At 35.1% G+C, this 23,003-nt stretch overlaps 1 protein-coding gene across 1 annotated transcript in view; it reads left to right on the top strand.

The window, feature by feature from the left end:
- Kcnh7 (potassium voltage-gated channel subfamily H member 7) overlaps nt 1-23,003 on the top strand; it is a 479,251-nt gene that overhangs the window by 383,474 nt on the left and 72,774 nt on the right. Inside the window, 2 exon segments of the mRNA NM_131912.1 lie at nt 8,694-9,119; nt 18,197-18,596. Of these exon segments, the coding sequence (NP_571987.1) occupies nt 8,694-9,119; nt 18,197-18,596 (826 nt within the window).

The following is a 23,003-nucleotide window of genomic DNA, read 5'->3' as shown; positions in this document are numbered from 1 at the left end:
CCTTAGCCAGACTAGCCAGAGGACATAGTGATAGTATTCAAATTTAAAAAGGTCAAAGGAAAATGGAGACATAACAATAGAAACTGAAGAAATTAAAAAAATTATCAGATCCTACTACAAAAGCCTATTCTCAACAAAACTGGAAAATCTAGATGAAATGGATGATTTTCTAGACAGATGCCAAGTACCAGAGTTAAAGCAGGATCAGATCAACCATCTTAACAGTCCCATAACCCCTAAGGAAATAGAAGCCATCATTAAAAGTCTCCCAACCGAAAAATCCCAAGGACCAGATGGTTTTAGTGTAGAATTCTATCAGACCTTCAAAGAAGATGAAGTACCAATACTTCTCAAAGTATTTAATAAAATAGAAACAGAAGGAATAATATCTAATACAGTTTATGAAGCCACAGTTACACTAATACCTAAACCACACAAAGACCCTACAAAGAAAGAGAACCTCAGACCAATTCCCCTCATGAATATTGACGCAAAAATAATCAATAAAATCTTGCAAACCAAATCCAAGAAAACATCAGGATGATCCTTCATCATGATCAAATAGGCTTCATACCAGGGATGCAGGAATGGTTCGATATATGGAAATCCATCAACATAACCCACTATATAAACAAACTCAAAGAAAAAAACACACAATCATCTCATTACATTCTGAAAAAGCCTTTGACAAGATACAATAACTCTTCATGCTAAAAGTATTTGAGAGAATAGAAATTCCAGGTCCACACCTAAATATAATAAAAGCAATATAGCAATATAATATAGCAAGCCAGTAGCCAATATCAAACTAAATGGAGAGAAACTTGAAAAAATTTTAGACAAGACTGCTCACTCTCCCCCTATCTATTTAATATAGTACTTGAAGTTCTAGTCAGAACCAATTTGTTGTTTTAGGCAACAAAAGAATATCAAATGGATACAAATTGGAAAGAAGAAAGTTAAGATATCACTATTTGCAGATGATATGATAGTATACATAAATGACCCCCAAAAAAATCCAAGAGAGAACTCCTACAGCTGATAAACAACTTTAGCAAAGTAGCTGGATATAAAATTAACTGAAACGAATCATTAGCTTTCCCCAACTCAAAGGATAAATGGGCTGAGAAAGAAATTATGGAAGTGACACCCTTTACAATAGTCACAAATAATATGAAATATCTTAGTGTGATGCTAACCAGGCAAGTGAAAGATCAGTATGACAAGAATTTCAAGCCTCTAAAGAAAGAAATTAAAGAAGACCTCAGAAGATGGAAAGATCTCCCATTCTCATGAATTGGTAGGATTAACATAGTGAAAATGTACATCTTACCAAAAGCAATCTAGCCATCCAATGCAATCCCCATTAAAATTCCAACTCAATTCTTCACAAAGATAGAAAGAGCAATTCTCAAATTTATCTGGAATAACAAAAAACCCAGGAAATCAAAAAACATTCTCAACAATAGAAGACCTTCTGGGGAAAATCATCATCACTGACCTCAAGCTATATTACAGAGTAATTGTGATAAGAACTGTATAGTATTGGTACAGAAACAGGCAGGTAGATCAATGTAATAGAATTAAAGACCTAGAACTGAACCCATACTCCTTTCATCACTTGTTCTTGGACGAAGGCGCCAAAACCATCCAGTGGGAAAATGGCAGCATTTTCAACAAATGGCGCTGGTTCATCTGGCAGTTAGCATGTAGAAGAATGCAAATCGACCCATTCTTATCACCCTGTACAAAGCTTAAGTCCAAGTAGATAAAGGATGTCCACATAAAACCAATATGTAGTGAATCTAATAGAAGAGAAAGTGAAAAAGAACCGCATTGCCACAGGGGAAAATTTCCTGAACAGAGCACCAATGGCTTATGCTCTAAGATCAAGAATTGACAAATGGGACCTCATAAAATTGAAAAGCTTCTGTAAGGCAAAGGACACTGTCAATAGAACAAAACAGCAAGCCACAGGATTGGAAAAGATCTTTACCAATCCTACATCCAATAGAGGACTAACATTCAAAATATACAATAACTCAAGAAATTAGATTGCAGAAAACCAGATAACCCCATTAAAAATGTGGTACAGAGCTAAACAGAGAATTCTCAACTGAGGAATTTCAAATGGCTGAGAAGCACTTAAATGTTCAACATCCTTATTTATCTTGGAAATACAAATCAAAACAACCCTAAGATTCCACCTTACAGCAGTCAGAATGACTAAGATAAAAAAACTCAGGTGTCAGCAGATGCTGGGGAGGATGTGGACAAAGAGGAACACTCCTCCATTTATGGTGGGATTGCAAGCTGGTACAACCACTGTGGAAATCAGTCTGGTGGTTCCTCCAAAAATTGGAAATAGTTCTACCTGAGGACCCAGCTATATTATTCTAGGCTTATACCACCCAAAAGATGCTCCTAAATATAATAAGGACACATGCTCCAGTAATCATAGCAGCCATATTTATAATAGCCAGAAGCTGCAAAGAACCCAGATGAATGGATACAGAAAATGTGGAGCATTTGCGCTGTGGATTACTACTCAGTTATTAAAAACAATGACTTCATGAAATTAGCAGGCAAATGGATAGAACTTGAAAATATCACCCCTAGTGAGGTAACCCAGTCACAAAAGAGCACACCTGGTATCTCCTCACTGATAAGTGGACATTAGCTAAAATCTAAGCTCTGAATACTCAGAACACAACTCACAGGTCGTATGAAACTCAAGAAGAAAGAAGATCACATCAAAGTGTGGATGCTTCAGTCCTATTCATGGGGGGTGGGAGAAAATAATCTCCAGAAAGTAGTGTGAGAGAGGAATCTGGGAGGGAGAGAGGAGGGGAAGGGGAAATGGGGGGGGGGACAGTTCAGATATGGAAGGAGATGGGGGAGAAGTACAAAGGGTCAGGAATTTGAAAGTAGATGTGTAACAGTGAGGGAGAAGGAGAACTGGGGGTAGTCACTAGACAGCCCCAGATACCAGGTACCCAAGAGGTTCCCAGGACCCAACAGGGAGGACATTAGCCAAAATATCCAACAAAGGGGAGAGAGAACCTGTAGAGACTATGTCCAGTGGATAGGCATGGCCGCGGTTGAGGAATGGGGCCACCTACCCACCTCAAAGTCCTCCTGTTAAAAGGAAATGCAGTGACAAAGAGTGGAGTAGAAACTGAAGGAAAGGCCATCCAGAGACTGCCCCACCTAGGGATCCATCTCATCTGCAGACACCAAACCCAGACACTATTGCTGATGCCAAGAAGCGCTTAGTGACAGGAGCCCAATATAGCTCTCCCCTGAGATGCTCTGCCAGAGTCAAACCAATAAAGATATGGATGTACACAGCAGCCAAACATCGGACTGAGCACAGAGTCCCCAATGGAGAAGTTAGGGCAAGGACTGTAGGAGCTGAAGGGATTTGCAACCCCATATGAAGAATAGCAATATCAACCAACCAGACCCCCCGAAGCTTCCAGGGACTACCAACCAAAAAGTACACAGGGGTGACCCATGTCTCCAACTGGTTGTATAGCAGAGGATTGCTTTATCTGGCGTCACCGGGAGGGAACCACTGGTCCTGTGGAGGCTTGATGATTCAGGGTAGGGAAATGCTAGAGTAGGGGAGCACCCTCATAGAGGGAGGGGGAGGGGGAGGGAAGAGGAGGCTTGTGGGTAGGTAACTGGAAAGGTGATAGCATTTGAAATGTAAAATAGCCAATAAAAATGAAAAAAAGATAACTATCAATAAACAAACACCAGTTGTCATCATATAGCACAGAAATCCTACCTTCTAAGCCCTACCCTTATTCACATCTGATACATAAAACTATAAATTATTAATATCTACTCTTCTAAGTCACAAAAATTTGGCTTAGTTGTTGTAATGACTAGGTAACTGAAGCAATTGCAGATACACAACTATTATGGGTATGTGTAAGCCATGATGTAGATATCCCTGTAATTTTAACCATGATGAAAATGCTTTATATACATGAAAATAAAATTTCCCTGTTTTTATTATCTAACTCATTAAAGTCGTGTGATAATTTATGATGATCTTGTATGCTATGCTATGGTATCTCTACAAAGAATGGTGATTTGGGCATATACTAATATCACTGTCCCTACCACACAGATAAAAAAATTAATGAGATCCAAAGAAATTAGTGACTTACAAGAAAAGAATCCATATATCATATCCAATATTTAAATTCAGATCTTCAAATTTCTGGCAATGTTCTTTCTCTTATTCCAAGCTTGGTTGTGCCTCCAGAGACTTGTATCATGGGTCACTCTAATTCAGTCTTGTTAAGATTGACACTATGGATAAAGCAGTCCACTGCTCATCCTTCCTTCCCGGGAAGCACTTATATCTCAAATATACATTACTAAATCTCTGATGCCCGGTTCCTCATGTAACCTCTTGGTATATCTCTGCCAAGATACCAAAGAGCACAGCGAGTTCCAAGCTCTGATCATGGCCTTCTTCTCACCAACATCTCATTGCCAGATATGTTTCTCTCAAGCTGAAGAGTACCATGCTCCATGCCTAGAATTACTCAACAATCTTCAAGCTGATTGGCATGGGGGGATGGATTCCTTTTGAAAATCTTGTTTATTTTCTTTATGAAATTTAAGCCAGTACAATAATCATCTGGATCATGAAAATAACCCTCTAGTACAGGATTGAGCTTGAAAATGCAAGTCCAACTGCATTTGGATTTATAGTGAGAAGTCATGATATTAAAATATGGTATGAAAACATAATTTGTTGAAATTACCTGGCTAATAAAGTCATATGGTGATTGAATAATCATATAATTGGTGAATAGCAATGCACAAACTTAAAAAAACTATAATATAACATGTAATACCATACCATCAAAATGAACTACACAATGTGAACAAAAGACAAAACTTTTACGCTGGCTGATAAATATAATATTACAATATAATAAATAAACTACTATAATAAACCCAGTTTGAGATAATTTGATTATATAGTCACTAGATGGAGAATTCAATAATGCCTAAAGCTAAAGTTAACTTTAAGTAAACAAAACCTCACAGAGTTATAAACTAATGCCATTTAAATTGGCTTTCAAAGGCCAGCAAGAGCAGTGTTTGCCTTAAGGATTACGTTTGATTATCCTGAAATAGCAATTAAATCTTTGAAGGTGGTAACATTATTTTGACTTTTTCAAAAAGGCATTGGAGGTTAGAAAAGAAAAACCATGATTTTATGTATTAGATTGGCTTATGCCAAGTGGCCAATTTTTGGTTTCTTTTGGTCTACAGGATTGTCAAGCATTGAATTAAAGATTATAGTTTTAGGTCAATGATGCTAGTTTATAATTCTTCTATTTTTATTTTTGGCATTTTGTTAGTTCCCTAGGCTGAAGATAATAAAGCATTAGAAGGTTTTTTTTAATGATGGAATTTTATTCTCTCATAACTTGGAAACCTATATGGTCCAGAGTAGTGTGTTAACACAGTGTTTTCTTCTCAATAGTCAGGGGAAATCCAAATCTCTTCTCTCTTAGGTCTGGTGCTACCAGACAGCCTTGGCCTTCATTGACTTGCAGGTCTCTCTGCTTTCCCTAGCTCATGGGATTCTCCACATGTGTCCTTGTAGGTTTGCATTTGAATCTCTTAATTTATAAATCATCAGTTATTGTACTACTCTGGCCTCATTTTTACTTGGCAATATCTGTAAAGACCATAATTATAAAATAAGGTCACATTTACAGATACCATGAATTAGGACATAAATATATTTTGAAATGTACAAATTGTAATAGTCATATTGAGAGGTATAAGCTAAGTCAAGCATTTTTGTTGTGTTGTGTTGTGTTTTGTTTTGTTTTGTTTTTGCTTTTCCAGACAGCATTTCTCTGTATAGCCCTGGCTGTCCTGGACCTTGTTCTGTGTACCAGGCTGTCCTCAGACTCAAAGATCCAGCTGCCTCTGCCTCCTGAGTGCTGGAAATAAAAGCATGTGCTGCCACCACTGTGTTTAGGCTTCTAAAATTATAATTATGAATAACATAAATCAAATATATTTCCCTTTAAAAGGAGTTTGCATGTTAAATGTAATAAATATTGCCCTAAATCTCAATCCTGAGGTCTGTGCCACATCCCTTTAGAGTCCCTGCTCTGTCATGATGCTTTAACACTGTTCTCCTCCGTGTTTTAACCCTTCTGCAGAGCACTAGCCAGTTTAAAACATCTTTTGTGCTTCCTTCACTTCAGTGGTTCTATTCCCTCCTCCTGAAATGGGCTTTGCCTTCAACCTGCTCATGACCCTACATTGTGTCCTTGGATTCAAAGTCTCAACACAGCTGCCATGTTTGCCTGAGTCTTCTACGAACATCCCTTCCATACCCTCAGCACCATACCCATCCATAGATACTGTGTAAATTGGAGCTCAAAGTCTCCTCTTCCAATGCCATGACATCAGAAACCGTAGACACCTAACCATCAAATGTTAGCATGAAAGGGAGTACCAGCCACAGTTTTATTCTTCAGAGGAAGTACCAAGATGTTGTGTGCGTTCTAATTCATACATCAGATAAATGAAGCACTGGTGTCCCCAGTAGGGAGCTGTATCTGAAGCGTACCAACCAAGCATTAAGAAAATCCAGGATACACCTCTTTCTTTGTAAACAAAATGTTTTGTTGTCTTGGTGTTTCCTTTATATACTCCTCTATGAGGAAAATTTGTGGAGTTTAGAATTAGGAAGATCTTCTTAGCTCAAAGGTGTCATCCACATCTTGTTGGAGTAGACTGTGAGCACACAGAAACTTAACAGGAAGGAAAATGAAGAAAAAGAATAGTCCATATTTTTAGATCTTTGACAGCCAAATCAAGGTTTGTTTTAAATTTCACAGTGTATAAGATGGAGAGACCTTGTTTTATGAGAAAGACGTTTTGGGTTACATGAGAGTCTGAGAGATAATCCACATTTTTTTCAACCAAGATGCCACAAACTATCTTTCTAGGTTGAGTACAATGACTATTGTGTTCTATCTAATTTGCTCTTTCCAAGTGACACATAGATATTAAGATAAACATTTTACCCATTCAGATTTTGAAGGTAGTATACTTATATATTAGGGTATCTCAGATTCTAAAGATTTTTAGTTATAGAAATATTAAATCACTTTTCCCTGTATCAACTTTTTCTTATGCTTAGTTTGTCATTTTTTTACCACAGTGCAAGGTAAATTTCCATTTCCTCCATGTATTTGTTAATTCAAAATTACTGTGCTCTGGATAAATAATTAGATTAGACTCCTCTTTTCCAAAGCTATTTAAATTAGTTTAGCTATTATATAACTGGTTTTGCCTATTTTAGCTAAGTTTCTATGTTATTCTTATTAGAGATGTCATATTATATTTGGGTTTAACTTTTCAAATCTATTATAAGTGAGGGATAATAACTTGTTGCATTAGGAAGCAAAGTATGAGATATGACAATAAAAATGAAATTGAATATTGAAATATGTCCAAGTAGGTTCATTAGTATACTCAAGATAAATTCACTATATAGAGATTTCCAAAACTGAAAAAATTTTCAACAGGGAACTGTGCCAGATCTACATCATAAAGCCTGTAGTATATTTGCTATTTAGAAGAATATAGTTTATATACTTAGTAAACTACTGAGCCACGGTGCGCATGCGTAATGTGAAGGGTACAGAATTGTTTCTCACACGCTCCTTTCAAAGGCTCACTATATGGCACGTTGGTAAAACCCTTTTTATTTTGAATTTTGCTTTTATAAACCTCTTTTAAGAAATTACAAGATCATGGGTTTACTTTAGACATAACTCAAGTTTAGCATTGATATTCTCAGATAAACTAAAAATACAAAGCTGAATTATTTTAGCTTACCTGTCACTTTATTAAATAAAATATATCCTAGTATTTGCATGCCACTTGGTAGATAAAAATCTTACAAAAACTCCAGTTAATAATGTAGAGAACTCCAAAGCATCACCCCGTGCAATTCTCTAAATCTCGGAACATTTTTAGATGAAGCTGTTTGTCACAGAATATGAAGTACCTTATCACTATCTAAAAAACACTCACTTGAGTGTATTTTAGTGTTATTTGCTTTTGATCACATTTTAAACAAATTGCAACGAGAAAAGTCATGTTTAACTAAAGATCTGAGGATGTTTAGCAAGATTTCATTTCTCAATTTATCAAGATTTAATTATTAATTAGTATGGCTAAATCAAATCCAGCAATAGATCCATATATATATGTATATATACATATATATACATACATATATATACATATATATATATGGATTCTATGTCTTTATGCTTTCCTAAGTTTATAACTGAAATATTTCTTAAACTTATTTTTTTCTAAAAATATTTCATCTACTTTGTTTATAAGAAACATTAATGATCCCTCAATATCTCAGGAATAATATGCATTAAAATTTTGGTGAAAAATCTTATTTATGGAGAAATATTATTGGGATTGTCTTAAACTGCCAAATAATCATTATAAAGATTCATTTAAATGTATGTGTGCTTTTCAATCATACCTCAAAATGCCATGAATTCTTCCTATTCATCATATTGTATAATTGCCTTAATACTCTTCTAGGTCTGACATGATTTATAATGGCATTTTTATGAGTGTCTACCTTTCTTTCCTATACCCAGGTTCTTTCTTTGGGAGCAGATGTCTTGCCAGAATATAAGCTGCAGACGCCACGCATCAACAAATTTACAATATTGCACTACAGCCCTTTCAAAGCAGTGTGGGATTGGCTCATTTTACTCCTGGTCATTTATACTGCTATATTCACCCCCTACTCTGCAGCCTTTCTCCTCAACGACAGAGAGGAGCAGAAAAGACGAGAATGTGGCTATTCTTGTAGCCCTTTGAATGTGGTAGACTTGATTGTGGATATTATGTTTATTATAGACATCCTAATAAACTTCAGAACAACCTATGTAAATCAGAACGAAGAAGTGGTAAGTGATCCTGCCAAAATAGCAGTACACTACTTCAAAGGCTGGTTCCTGATTGACATGGTCGCAGCCATCCCTTTTGACTTGCTGATTTTCGGATCAGGCTCTGATGAGGTAAGAGCTGCTTAAGAATTTTGTTTTCTGAAAGACCGCAATTGTAGAAGTAAATCTGCCTTAACTGCAAGAGAAAGTAGTTGCCTCAAAGGTTCCTACATCTCAAAGATGAAATCCATTTTCACCTGGGAAATGCCACAAAATGAAATGAAGCAATTTTTCTGTTGGGAATAATTGAAATTTCTTCTATATTTGCAAAAAATACGAAAATACTCTCCAAGCTGTCGACAACTTAAATTTTGAAACGAGTGCGCACAGAGCATGCAGTATACCCTTAGAGAGTAAAATCCCTGCAGATTAAGTTCTTGAGTTCAAAGCTATCAAATCTTAAGGATGTCTCTCAGTCTTAAGTCACTTATTAGGATGCAGACCAAAAATAGATGTGTTCTTTGTTCAAACTATGAAAAGGAGGACACTTTATGAAATTCCTTTAATCAAAACTCTCTCACCTCTATCTCTCATCTTGGAAAAATACTTAATGCATATTGCTAATACCTCATAAAGTTGGAAATTTTGAGGAAATATTACACGTACAGATAGGTAGACAGACAGACAGACAGACAGACAGACAGACAGACAGATATCGAGTGCATGTTCTGAATAGAAGTTCCACTAAAATAATCAAAACTTTTAAAGAATCTTTGGGTCAAATACAGCTAGTGTCTCTTTTTATTTAATTATCCCTGATTTTATACTATATAAGTACTTATATAATTTAAAGATTTATAGAAGTCATGTGTCTTAGTTTTCTTTCTAAAGCTTTGATAAAATACTTGGACAAAAAACAAATTACAGGATAGCAGGTTTATTTTAGCTCACAATTCCAGGTTCTATTCAGTCAATGTGGAAAAGTCAACCCATCTGGAACTTGAAGCAGCTATTCAAAGCTACAGTCAAGGGCAGAGGAAGAATTGGTGCATGCATCCTTAATGCTTTATTGCTCTCTCTGCAGTTACACAATTCTGGACACAAACCCAGGGAATACCACCACACACTTTAGGCTTGGTCTTCCTATATCAATTGATATATTCAAAACTGTCCCTCTACAAACATGCCATTTGCCATTCAGATAATCCCTTGCTGCAGCTGTTAAATTGACAGTTCAATGATTAAAACGCATTAACTATGAAAAGTAATTCCAAGAAAGTTGACTGAAAAGAAATAAAGTCGATGTGCTGAAATTTTAAATAATTCAGTGTCTTTTTCTACTTAATAATTCCTCACCATCTTTGTTTTGTTTATTAATTTGTATATTTCAAGAGAGAGAATAAAGGAGATCCCAACAGATATTTGCTTCCTGGACAGTGAAGGCTTAAGGACAAAAGAGTACTTGTCTACCAGGGGAAGTCAGTACCTTTAGAATTAAGTCTCCCCTTTTACTGGAAGAGTGAACAAACTATAGTTAGTAGAGCTCAGGACAATGGAATATGACAAAGTCCTAGTACCCCATAATCACCTATAAAAGAATGCTAATAAATGTACTCAAGATATTCAATCAATAATAATCAAAACAGTGCACATCCAAATATTCCAGTTACAGCCATTAAGGGAGATTTCAATGCTAGACTCTTTTAATTTCAGTTACCATACATTTTGAAAAATGTAAAATTCCTTTAATATTTGTAATTCAAATAGTCATCACCTAAAAAAGACTATTGACTAAACTAAAGCAAGAAAATGTTTAAGAGGTTCATATCAATATATGGTGAAATCCTAAGGAAAAATAGAGTAAAAATAAAAGTAAAGAACTTAAAGTTTATAGAATAAAGAAATTTTGGGAACGAATAATAAATATGAAAATATTTGATTTTACATATGCCAATTACTAGCAGGACATTGAAAAATTATTTAGGAACTGTAAAATCTTTGTTGTTGGAGACTCTTTTAGGAGTCATACTTTCTACTGACCTCATTCTACTAGGAAGTAAAGTGTTTACTATAAATTTTTTGAAGTAGGATTAACTACAAAAAATATTTCGCCTGATACCAGGTCTAGGAAGTTAAATTATTATTGCAGCTTTGTAGAGGTCATTAACTGTGCTTCTTATTCCTTTGTCCTACATTACTTTTACTCAGTAGTAATATGATAGGCCTCATCAATCAGCAAATGTTTGCTCAGTAGTCTTCAAAACAGCAGGCAAATGTAGTCAATCACATAGATAACTTTCTGCTCTCCATGAACTTACATTTCTCATTAAAGAATAAATGCAGAAGTTACATGAATCAGGTGGGACAATAATGTGATGTTGGCTAATCCAGACTGGCAGACTAGGAAAGACGAGCAAGGAAAAGTCACTTGAGTTGGGATTAGCAAGGTGTTCCACCCATATAAGGCTACAATGCAAATCACTGCAGAAACAAAAGGAAACGGTTGTAGAATTTCCTCAATTGATTATCTGGTTTGGAATATTAGAAGAACAGAAATGAAAAAGAATGCCAGTGACAGCAAGGCTAAATCAAACCAGAGATGAGGTGCTTAGATACGAGGACTAACTCACAAAGAGGCATGAGATCTGTTCATTGTGGCTTCAGTGAGACCCATTGGAATGGAACTGACTTTGATTGACATTTTGAAAGATCGTGTGGACTGTTCTGTGTGTGCTGGATGGTCGGATTAAGAGAAAGGGATCCAGATTCAAGTCCCCACTCTGATGGATGATGGATGAGAGAGCAGTACGGACATATGACACAGTAGAGGTGCAGAAAAATAGGAAAATGTGTGGTATATTTTGAATGTCTTCATAAGAAATTGTTGGTTTGTTAAATATTCATTAAAAAGAAAGAAAGAAAAGGAAGAACTATGGATGATTCAAAACACTTTCTGTAGTCCATTTGTTAAATTATTCAGGTGGGAGGAGGGAAAGAGTACTTTCATAAGGAACTTTAATAGAGGGTAATATCTTTATCCAGATGGTAAAATTATGGGGAGAAAAAGGTGTATTGTGAGGGAGAAAAAGTGTATCGTGAAATGTTTGGCTATCATAAGTATGAGTTGCCTATTAGTCAGACAACTACAGATGGTTGGAAGGCTGATCAGGCACCCTATCTGCAACTAGGAAGACACATGGCCATAAAAGGGAAGACAATCTTTAGATTAAAAATCAGATCATAATATGATCATAATAATGGATGGTTTGAACCAGTGCTTTCATGTAGTGTTTATATATGAATTTCTGTGTGGATGTTTGGATATGACCACACATGTCCATGAACTAAACATATAGAAGAGGCCATCGTGGGCTACCCAACAAAACACTATCTCAATAGGCACACAGATACAAGCATACATGCATGCACACGCCTGAAGATTCACAATTGGCAGGAAGAAAAGTTTTAAAATTCAAGATTTTCCATTTTAATTGTGCTGTTTAAACATATAAATATGGTGGCCACATCTGGAATACGTACATCCAGGTTCTCAGTCCCTCATTGGTGGACATTTCTAGAAACTATGTGCAAATATACATAAGCAAATTAATTAAGATGTGCTTTTCTACTGATTAAAAACTTGAAGCAATTTCTTGCTGAGTTATTTGAATGATTTCTTCTCATGCACTAGCATCATCAGCTAGGATAGTGAAAATGGTTTACACAAGGTCAATTCAACAATTTCTTCCTGCATCTGAATGTTAAACTACAATACTTTAATTTTATTTATAGTCAACTCAAGATTCCATTTTCGTTACCATGCCATTTTATCTATGAAACCTATATGTTAATAATAGGACAATGTGACAATATGGTTTTAGTAAGGAAGACACAATTGCCCATATTTTTTCAAACTAATATAATAAACATAAATAATTTTTACTGTAATTCAGTTATTAAAACTAAAGGACTTCCTTTACTGTTCCAAACATGTTGAGCAAAGTAGAGGCTGGTTATTGCTGAGATTGCTCTTGTTAATATCTTACTGACACTAAAATCATCTAAAACAAGAAATAATTCTATGACTCCTAACTTTGGCTTCATCAAGCATGACAATGCCGTGACTTCCTTCAATATCATTGATGCTAAAATAAGATATCATTCCCTTTGTCACCAGAAAGTCAGCTTTGATTGTCTGCCTGAGATTTCCCCATATTTGGTTTATCCATGACAAATTTCAGGTCATTTACATTTAGGATCCAGAGAACTCTGCTATGTAATAGATTATTATTATTATTCTTTCCCAGAAAATTGAAATTCTAGTTTTCAGTTACTTGCTTTGTTGACTTCTGATTCATGCTTTTGTGACTTTTTTTTAAATGAATTCTGAATGCATGCAAGAAAGGCTTTGGAAACAAGATAACTAAGGACTCTTTGCAGCAAAATTCTAATAGTAACATTCAATTTCTGCACACACACATGCACACACACACACACACACACACACATATACACACAAAAGATTCACTCATTATTTTGACAGATGAACTGAGGAGTAAATACACAGAAAGCATTAGCAGCCTTCTGTAGAAATTCTAAGTATCTAGTGATCTTTATGATAGATGTCATTAATTATCTGACTTTATTATACAAGTGAGATATTCATATTCTACTTGAAATAACATTATAGCTTCAAAATATACATACATATTCATTTCAAAAATGACATAACTGCTTCTCTGTCTTTAGATAGTCTGGAAATTTTACAAAAATTTACCTTGGCCTTTCATTTGAAGTTTTAATCATGCTTTCAACTCTCTGGCATGACATGTGATATAAGTATAAAATGTCCAATTGAAAAATTGTTTTTATGTTGATCATTTATATATCATTTGTATGTGATTGACTATGAAATGATGTAGATGGTATAAAATGCAATTTTTCCTTGAGTAAAAACACAAATTTCAATTAAAATGATATAGCATTCATTCTTCTCTATGCAATGTTTTATTTGTCTGTTAAAACTTGCAGTCATTTGATGGCCCATTTCTATGTTACTGCAATGAATTAGAAAGAGATACAATATTAGAGTATGATAGAACATTTACTATGAAGCAGAGTAAGTCTACCAAATATTAAGACTGTTAAAATTGAAAGGAATTCTCCAGTAACACTGTAGAATCATTGCTTTGGAACACATAGAGGCAATTAAGATATCTGATATGAATAAAGAAATAAGTTAGATAATTCCTCAAGGTTCTGTGCATATCCAGATATGGATCTTTGAGAGTATTAATAAATCTGACCTAAGACATGTTGAAAAATATTAGACAAGCTGAAGGGAAGAATCAGAAACTAGACCATGATATCATAGAATTGCATTGTTTAAGGAATTCATTGAATGGTGTGTAAAGTATACACTTGAATGGTAATTACCTGGAATAAAATTTAAAGCAACAAAATTGAATGTGGAATCATGAAATTTATACTTGCAAATGTTACTGTCTCCCTGTTATACCCCTTTGTCCTTAGGAAGTGGAAAGAAATGAATGTTTCAATGATGGCTGACTCTGTAATCCCTTTGACAAAACCTAAAAGAACATGTGTTTGTTTCTTTTCTTAAAGAATGATTACCATAACTTACCTGAACACTAAATCTAAACAACATTTACTAAATATACTAAATATTTTTAATACAAGCTTCCTGTATATACTCACAAAATAAGGTAGATTTTTAAAATTTTCACATACAGTCTTTTCTTAATGGTAAGGCTTCTTTTGCAATTTAGCTCTAGATAGATTTATTCTTGAGTAGAGAGTTGTCAATCCTGATGAGAATTATCTAATTTTAGTCTTTCACAATGGTTTACAACATTGAACAGGGGTATTGACTGATCTATTATATAATATTCCTAAAGTAAAATTAATGTAGTCATTTTTAGTCTAGTCTGTGATAAACATATTTCCACAGGTATAGTTGCATGTTTAATCAAAAAAGTCATTTATTTAATGAAGTAGCCTAACAACCACCAATATCAGAAGGGAATTAGGACCTTCAATAAATAATAGATATGTTTAAAACATTATAATTGGATTGTACTCATCATCTACGTAATATAAATAATTGTATTTGTGGAGAAAAGTCTTTAAAATAAAAAAAGGATCAAGCAGGCATTTAAAATGAAAAATCTTGTATAAGTAAAGTTTCTTTACTATGACAGTCTAGAAAAATTTGAACTACCTTTCAAACATAAAAAAATGAGCATAGTTCTAGATAGCAGAGTATAAGATGAAATTTGATATTATAGAATCTCTCGTGTCTTCCTTACTATAGGTACCTTATCATAGGTAAGATTATCAAAGTCCCTCTCTTCAACAACCGTGGAAGAACACACTTCTTTATTTTATTGCCATATTTATAAAAATAATCACATTTTAGGAACTGTTGAGCTCATATTATTTTTTAAAAAATGTTTGCCAAGAGTTATTCATCAAGAAGGGATGCAAAATATCCAGGTCTATGGGCCCAGAAATTTGATACTATCAGTTACCTTCATTCTACAATCACAGACAAGACAGTGTAGCAGAATACACAAGGGTCCCTAGCAAAGCAGACTCAGTTGAGTTTCAGCATTGCAATAGAAATGAGGCCCACAACGATGGTACACTGTAGCTATGTAGCCATGCATGCAAAAATGTTACAAGGCTGTGAATGACTGTGGAAGTCATTGTTCACTCAACAGCTTCTCACAATGAGCTACAACTGCTCCCTAATCTCCCCTCCCCCTCCCATTCTGCTTCTCTTCCTTCCATCCCCCCTTCTTTCTCTCCTGCTCTTTGTTCTCCTTTACCTCCTTCTGCCCCTCCTTCCTCTTATTATTACTGTAATTATCATGTCTGGGAAATGTGAAGGAGGGTAAAGCTTTATCACATCACACTTCCTAAACGTCTTCTCCCCAGACTGTATGCCATTTGTGTGTGATCATGTAAGTTATACTGATTTATATTCTTTGAAAACCTTAGTGTCATATAAAATTTTCATTGTTAATTAATAGAGGATAAATTTTAGGAGGTTTAGGTGCTTCATACACTTGTGTGTAGCATGCACAGCAGATTTTTAATTTTTTTGATAATGTCACTATTACTCTACTGCTTCACAGCCCCTTATGAAAACTGTGCATGTATTGCAAAGAATTTTACTTGATTTAACCTACTATTCGATGAATCTGCATGATATTTCAATTATTCTGAAGCCCTTTTATTCTAAAACCAAATAAGAATTTTGGTATTTTCACAATAAACTTTACACAGCTCTGGTTCTGAAACTTGGGTAAATTGGCAGTTGTATTAGGAAAAGAAATAAACTCAAGAGTCTGAACTGTGCGAAAGTGATGAGACTTTTAAACAAAAGGTGACTCCTGCTGTAAGAACCTGGTAACCATGTACTTGAGTGAAGTCCTTGTCTGTGAAAGAACCAGTCATTTTCTGAGGGAGCTGTCTGTCCTGAGTTGCAAGGCTCCACTGGAGATGCCGATGTCAGTGGCATGTATTTGGAAAGTGTGGAAGCTTCGTTGTCACACTATTACAGCATAAAATTCCTATTAGTAGAAACAGAAATGTAAATAGATACTTAATAGAGATATAAAGAGCTACCACTTATTGGATATTTCCGCTATTGGTCTACCATGCAGACATCATATTTCTCTCTATTGACTAACTGTAGCTTGAAATTAAGGAATCACCTGTACTACATGGCATATTATAACTTAGTCCTAAGTCTTCCTATTCAAAATCTCTTATATAATGACCAAAGTAAAACATTGGTGATGCAAAATAGGGACATTTACTTTATTTCCAGTGAACCATGCGATGCTACCTTAAATTCTGGAATCCATTGAAGGTACATAGGCCTTCAAGTGTGTGAAGAAGGAAAAACTGATTTCTGCATTCCACTGTGAAAAATAATAATTTATCTTTCCCACAACCAAGACAAACAAAACTATAATCCAGTTAGGATAAGTCCGTCCAAGCTATGCAAACCCCTTCCTCCCCCTTTTGGAAGGTTCCAGTAGTGCGGAAATGATCTCAAGGGAGACTGAAGGATTTTCCTTTGCATGTGCCTGATAGAGTACAGCAAAAGGAAAGAGAGACTACTTCATGTTTCCATAAAAAGTTTTCCTGTATACTTAGTAATTTTTTTCACTAGAATATTCATAGCTATGGGGGTGTACTTACTCCATGTGCTATTTCTTCAATTAAAACATTAACATTCTTAACACATTTGGATGTACTTTGTAGAATAAACACCGTAGTGAAGAGATAAAAATGAGTTAATAATTGACTGGTAAACACCATGTAACTATGGAATAATTATATGCTCTGTGAACTATATAGTACTTAGAGTTGACACTATTTAGGAAACATAAGAAATGAACTTGTAATTTGTACTTATCAGATTTCAATTCCTAAGAGCCAGGGAAATATCCTGTTATTAGGCAGAAGTATCCTATCATTAAATACCTGGTCAGTAACCATCATGCATTTAGTTAATACATACCATACTCCGAAATGCAATTATGATACCAGGATACCAAGAAATGACTTACGAATTTGACTCACCCAGTAAGAAAAAAGAAAATTTTATTTAAATAGAGACTATAATTCGTGCATGCGACCATCCAATAAGAGTTCCCATAGTTATAAGAAGGAGCTAGACTGACTCATTCACATCATTCGGGTGTTTTTCAAGTTCAGCAAATACCCAATACCATGCGGTTGCTACTACCAAGGTCTCATTTCTCTGTCTCTTCCCAAAAAAGTAGCAGACTTTGTATCTCTTCATTAGAGATCTCTTTTCTATAAATAACTGTCTTTGCTGAAGAGTACTTCCCTTCAGCATTGTATATGAGGGGTGTGGTGCTTGGTAGACACAAAAAATTCCCTGGACATTGTTTGAAGAAGAAGCATGTTAGAAGTTCATACCACGTGGAAGTCACTTTCCTAGATCTTGGGAAGACAGATTTTTCTTTCCATGGATCTTTTATGCCAAGACACTGGATTAATGAACCACATGTTTTTAAAATGGGCTCAAAACTAAACTTCAGACTTGATTCCAGTCTGAGGTCGTACTCCCGTTTTCTGTTAACGATTCTGCCTTTCGTTTTGGACTGCTTGCAACTGTTTCTGACCGTTCATGTTTGTTTCCACAGACAACAACACTAATTGGTCTTTTGAAGACTGCACGTCTCCTGCGTCTTGTGCGTGTAGCCAGGAAACTGGACCGATACTCAGAATATGGTGCCGCTGTTCTAATGCTCTTGATGTGCATATTTGCCCTGATTGCCCACTGGCTGGCTTGCATCTGGTATGCGATTGGGAATGTAGAGAGGCCCTATCTGACTGACAAAATTGGATGGTTGGATTCCTTAGGAACACAAATTGGGAAACGTTACAATGACAGTGACTCGAGTTCTGGACCGTCCATTAAAGACAAATACGTCACGGCACTTTACTTTACCTTCAGCAGTCTAACCAGTGTAGGATTTGGAAATGTGTCTCCTAACACCAATTCGGAGAAAATCTTTTCCATTTGTGTCATGTTGATTGGCTGTAAGTAGATTTCTCTTTTGCTATCTGTTAGGATAAAATAATAGCACAAAATTGGTATTTCTAGAACATAGAGAATGTAGCGAAATTATGGAAACTGTAGAAATAGGGGGATTACACATGTGGATACTGTATTTTATAAAGGATGATTTTTTCCATGGGATAAAAAATCTTTAACTGTTCTTCTCTTGGAACTAACTTTAATATCAATATAAAATAAATTCATCACTTGGTGAAACCAGGGTTAGTTCTAAGGTCTTCCAATGTTGTTTGAACCCAAATACCATCCTTAAGTCCTTAATATAAAATAACATTACATTGAGGTCTCTAGATATGTCTGAGTGGTGAAGAACACTTGCTACTCTGACATAGGGACCATGTTCTGTCTAACACCCACAACCTCCTACAACTCTGGATCCAACCAGATGCCCTCTGCTCACATGACCTCTGAGAATACAAGACATGAACTCAGTGCAAACTGATACTCACATGTAAGCATAACAATAAATAAAATTTGAAAAATATTTTTAAAAATAGTATCACAAAAATGCCTTTAATGCAAAAATATCTTCATGTGTATACTAAATCACTTCTAGATGGTATATATTTCCTAACATGACATAAATGCTACATAAGTCGCATGAGGGAGAATGAGAAAAATGTTTGGACATGTACAATACAGACATAAATTTTGAAAGTATTTTTTGTTCATAGTTGGTTGAATAATTCTGAAATGTAAGTACAGAAGCCACCTTTCTCTACAATCAATAGTATTTTTTTCTATACCCTGTAATATCTTGGATATAAAACTAGAATGGGGTATATCTTTAGCTTGAGGGGCTAAAACTTACAGTTCACCCATTGTTATATAAAAGTGATTGTCATTTATTACTAATAGCTATTTTCCATTATAAGACATGATTAAGTTAGTTCAGAAAATAGATAGACCGCTACACATAAATCCTTCTCATATATGTAAAGCCATTACGATTATACCTTTAATTTCCCCTCTCATTGATTTTAAATTGCCTTTCTTCTGATATCATTCTAATCTCTAAGTCATTATATTATACCCTGTAGTATCTTTATACAAGGAGCATAATTTATTTTGTATTTTACTTAGGATAAAATACTTTGCAGTAAGATGAAGTTGACTTAATAATATTTTTGCAATTACCATGTAAAGCCCTAACGATATCCTAGATGAGAACAGAAAACAATAACAACTTCAAAGGAACCTTGGCCCTGGGTAGAACACAAAGTTGAAAGTAGGTCTTGGCGATTGATTTTCATGTAGCACCATATTAATTAATGAAATGTGCCTAGTTAAGGCCTATTTATGAAACTTAAGGGAGTTCTCTTAGTAATCTACTCTGCCTAAAATATTTTATTTCAACAACATTTTCATGAGAAAATGCAGTTTTCAAAACCTTCCAATTCCGTCCTACTCTTGGCTCTGCATGCAGAAGGCAGTGGGGTTGCAGCCTATTAACATAGAAATACACATCAAGGCACTTTTAATCTGTAATTTTAGCAACAGAGGGGTGGAAAGATGGCTTTGTCAGTAAAGGTGTTGCTTTGCAAGCTTATCAGGTTTGCAGCACCCACAGAGCAGCCAGGTGAAGCAGGATACATGCGTAACCCCGGTACTAGGAGAACAGAGACGGAAAGACCCTTATGAATTTCTGGCCAGTAAGAGGGTTTGTTGAGCTCCAGATTCAGTGTAAGACACAAAAAACATAGGGGAAGGGCCAGTGAGAAGGCGCAGCAGATGAAACCTGACAAACCAAGTTAAATTTCCAGATCCACATGATGGAAGGGGAACACTGACACCTACAAATCACCCCTCTTTGGTCTTTACATGCACACATGCACATATCCCTCTCATACGTGTAAGACTATTACCATTACACCTTCAATTTTCCTCTTAATGATTTTAAATTGCTTTTTCTTCTGACACCATTCTAAGCTGTAAGTCATTAAATTGCACACACACACAAATATACACATGCACAGTTGCATACATGCTCAAAATTAAAACATAAAAATGAATAAGAAATATATATTGGAATAATATATATTAGAATATAGAGATATATAGTTTATATGTGGAATATATGTGACGAAAAGTGATTGATTGAGGTAAATATCAAATATCAACTTCTGGCCTTCATATATATATATGTATATATATATACACATATATACATATATATACACACACATATATATACATATACACACATATATATACATATATACACATGTATGTGTATATATGTATATACACATACACACAAACTCAACAAAAGCACCCAAAAATCCATCCAAATATATTTCACAGAAGTTAAAGATATTATTTCCACTATTATCAAACAAGACTATGAAAAGGTATCTGTTCTTGATTAAAAGTGTCTGTAAAATAAATGTGAATATATATTTTTTAAAGAAAGGAGTATGTATATTTAAAAAATGAATTCAAAGTACTTACAAAACATATGATCTTTTTTCCTGTTCACTAGAAATCCTCAGCACTGTGATAGTTATTTCGTGAATCATTTTATTAGAAACAAATGTCAGGTATTACTTAACCTACACACATGTCCAATGTCAGAGAAGTTGTGTTTCTCTTGCTCAACCCCCATCTTTTTATTTTTCTTTGTCCCCCTTTACCTGCTCTATAATTTCCCTCCTGTCTTCTCCTGCTCTTTTCTTGCATACTTTCTAGCTTTTCATTCTTTTAAACAATAAAACCCTAGGCTATCTTGACAGATCCTGTAAAAAAGACTATGAGATTTCTACAGATAAATTTAATCTTTTAAGAGAAAATTATATTCAAATAGGACAGAGAAATAGTCAACTCACTTCCCATTTACATCATGAATTTGAATAGAAGACTCATTTTTATAAGCCTAAATCAAAATGGGATGGGCAAAGCTAGGTATCACACAGAAAAGGCTCTGAGGTGTTGTTTGTGAGTTCTCTAATTATCCATGATGTCATTAATTAGGGTAAAATTAAGACTTGAAGCACAAAAATAACAACACAAAATTGGCTTATCCATCAGGTATAATGACATATTTGTTACTGATATGCAAAGGTTAATTGCTTTTTATTGTTTACAATACTTACATACTAAGAAAGACTTATAACTAGAGAGGGGTCTAGCTTCAACATAAAATTAAAATTCAAAACCAAAAATTTAATGCAAAATATCATGTGATAAGAGCCTGTTAAAAATTCTCAGTAAATAAAAATAACTGGAACATCTATAGATAGTTTTAAAGCTGCTTTTTTTTCCACTGAATTGCTGATTATGCACGTAAAACAGAGATAGGAGAATTTATTTTAATAGTGTGTATAATTAGAAAATGAAGGAACATTGAACAAATATGAATATGGGTGTGTCCGTGCATTTATATCTACATTTTTAAGTTATAGATAACTTTAAGTTGTTAAATGCTCGGAAATACCATGCTTGCATTTGAGGTTTTAAAAACCTAGTAAATTATAAGTGAGTGTCCTCCATCTCAAGCCTTCTTGACAATGAACTTGGAAGAAATTCTTGTGTTCAGTATATCGGTCACTGAAGTTCTACGCCTAGACATGATGGAGGAATTGGAGTCTGAAACTTCTTTCAAACAAAAAGAAACCTAAGCAGAATGGATAAAGTCCTTGTTTTCAGAAACTGAGAAGCAAGCAGAGAATTATGATCTGTGAGAGAGAAACGAACGAAACCAGGATGCCTCTGTGCTTCCTATCTGGAGACCCTGTGCAGGATGAACATTGAGGGGAGAAACCCCTAAGAAACGACGGCAGTCACACTGAGCTCAGGAAGGAAGACCAGAAGTCATGGAGGCTAAGACGTTGAAATCTACAATATGGAAATTGAAGAGAAAGGGAAAAAAGAGGCAGCTCTTGAACATCCTGGTCTCTTCTAAGACACAAACACATGGAGCAAAACCTCTCAGGCCCAGTAAAGGGCCACGAAAGCACAAGGTGGGCTATTTTCAGAGCTCACACAGGTAAACGAGACATTAAAATTCAAACCGGCAGAGTAGATCGAGATGTGCCATAGAAACATTAGTAAATTATATCCTTAGAACCGGAATGAGCATGGTCCTAACAAAGCTTCAGAAGCAAGCCTCAAACTTGATCTTTGGGCTAGAGACACAGCTCAGCAGTAGAGCACTTACCCAGCACAAAATCAGTGTCCTCTTCCAGCCATCTATCCGAAAGAATACGAGAACAGTATCTAACTTGGAAAAAGGATTAGGCCATAGACAAAGCTCAGGAAACGAAGACAAATTAGACACCCGGGTTTAAAACAAATTAAAAAGCCTCTGAGCAGCAAAACAATCGAGTAAAGAGGTGGTCTACAAAGCAGGAGGAAAGTTCTACAAACTACAC

This window comes from Rattus norvegicus, chromosome 3 (assembly GCF_021556685.1).
Source record: "Rattus norvegicus strain SHRSP/BbbUtx chromosome 3, alternate assembly SHRSP_T2T, whole genome shotgun sequence".
In the NCBI taxonomy this organism is placed as follows: domain Eukaryota; kingdom Metazoa; phylum Chordata; class Mammalia; order Rodentia; family Muridae; genus Rattus; species Rattus norvegicus.
Note: the sequence above shows the minus strand (reverse complement) of the source record. Positions and strands in the feature narration are given on the sequence as shown.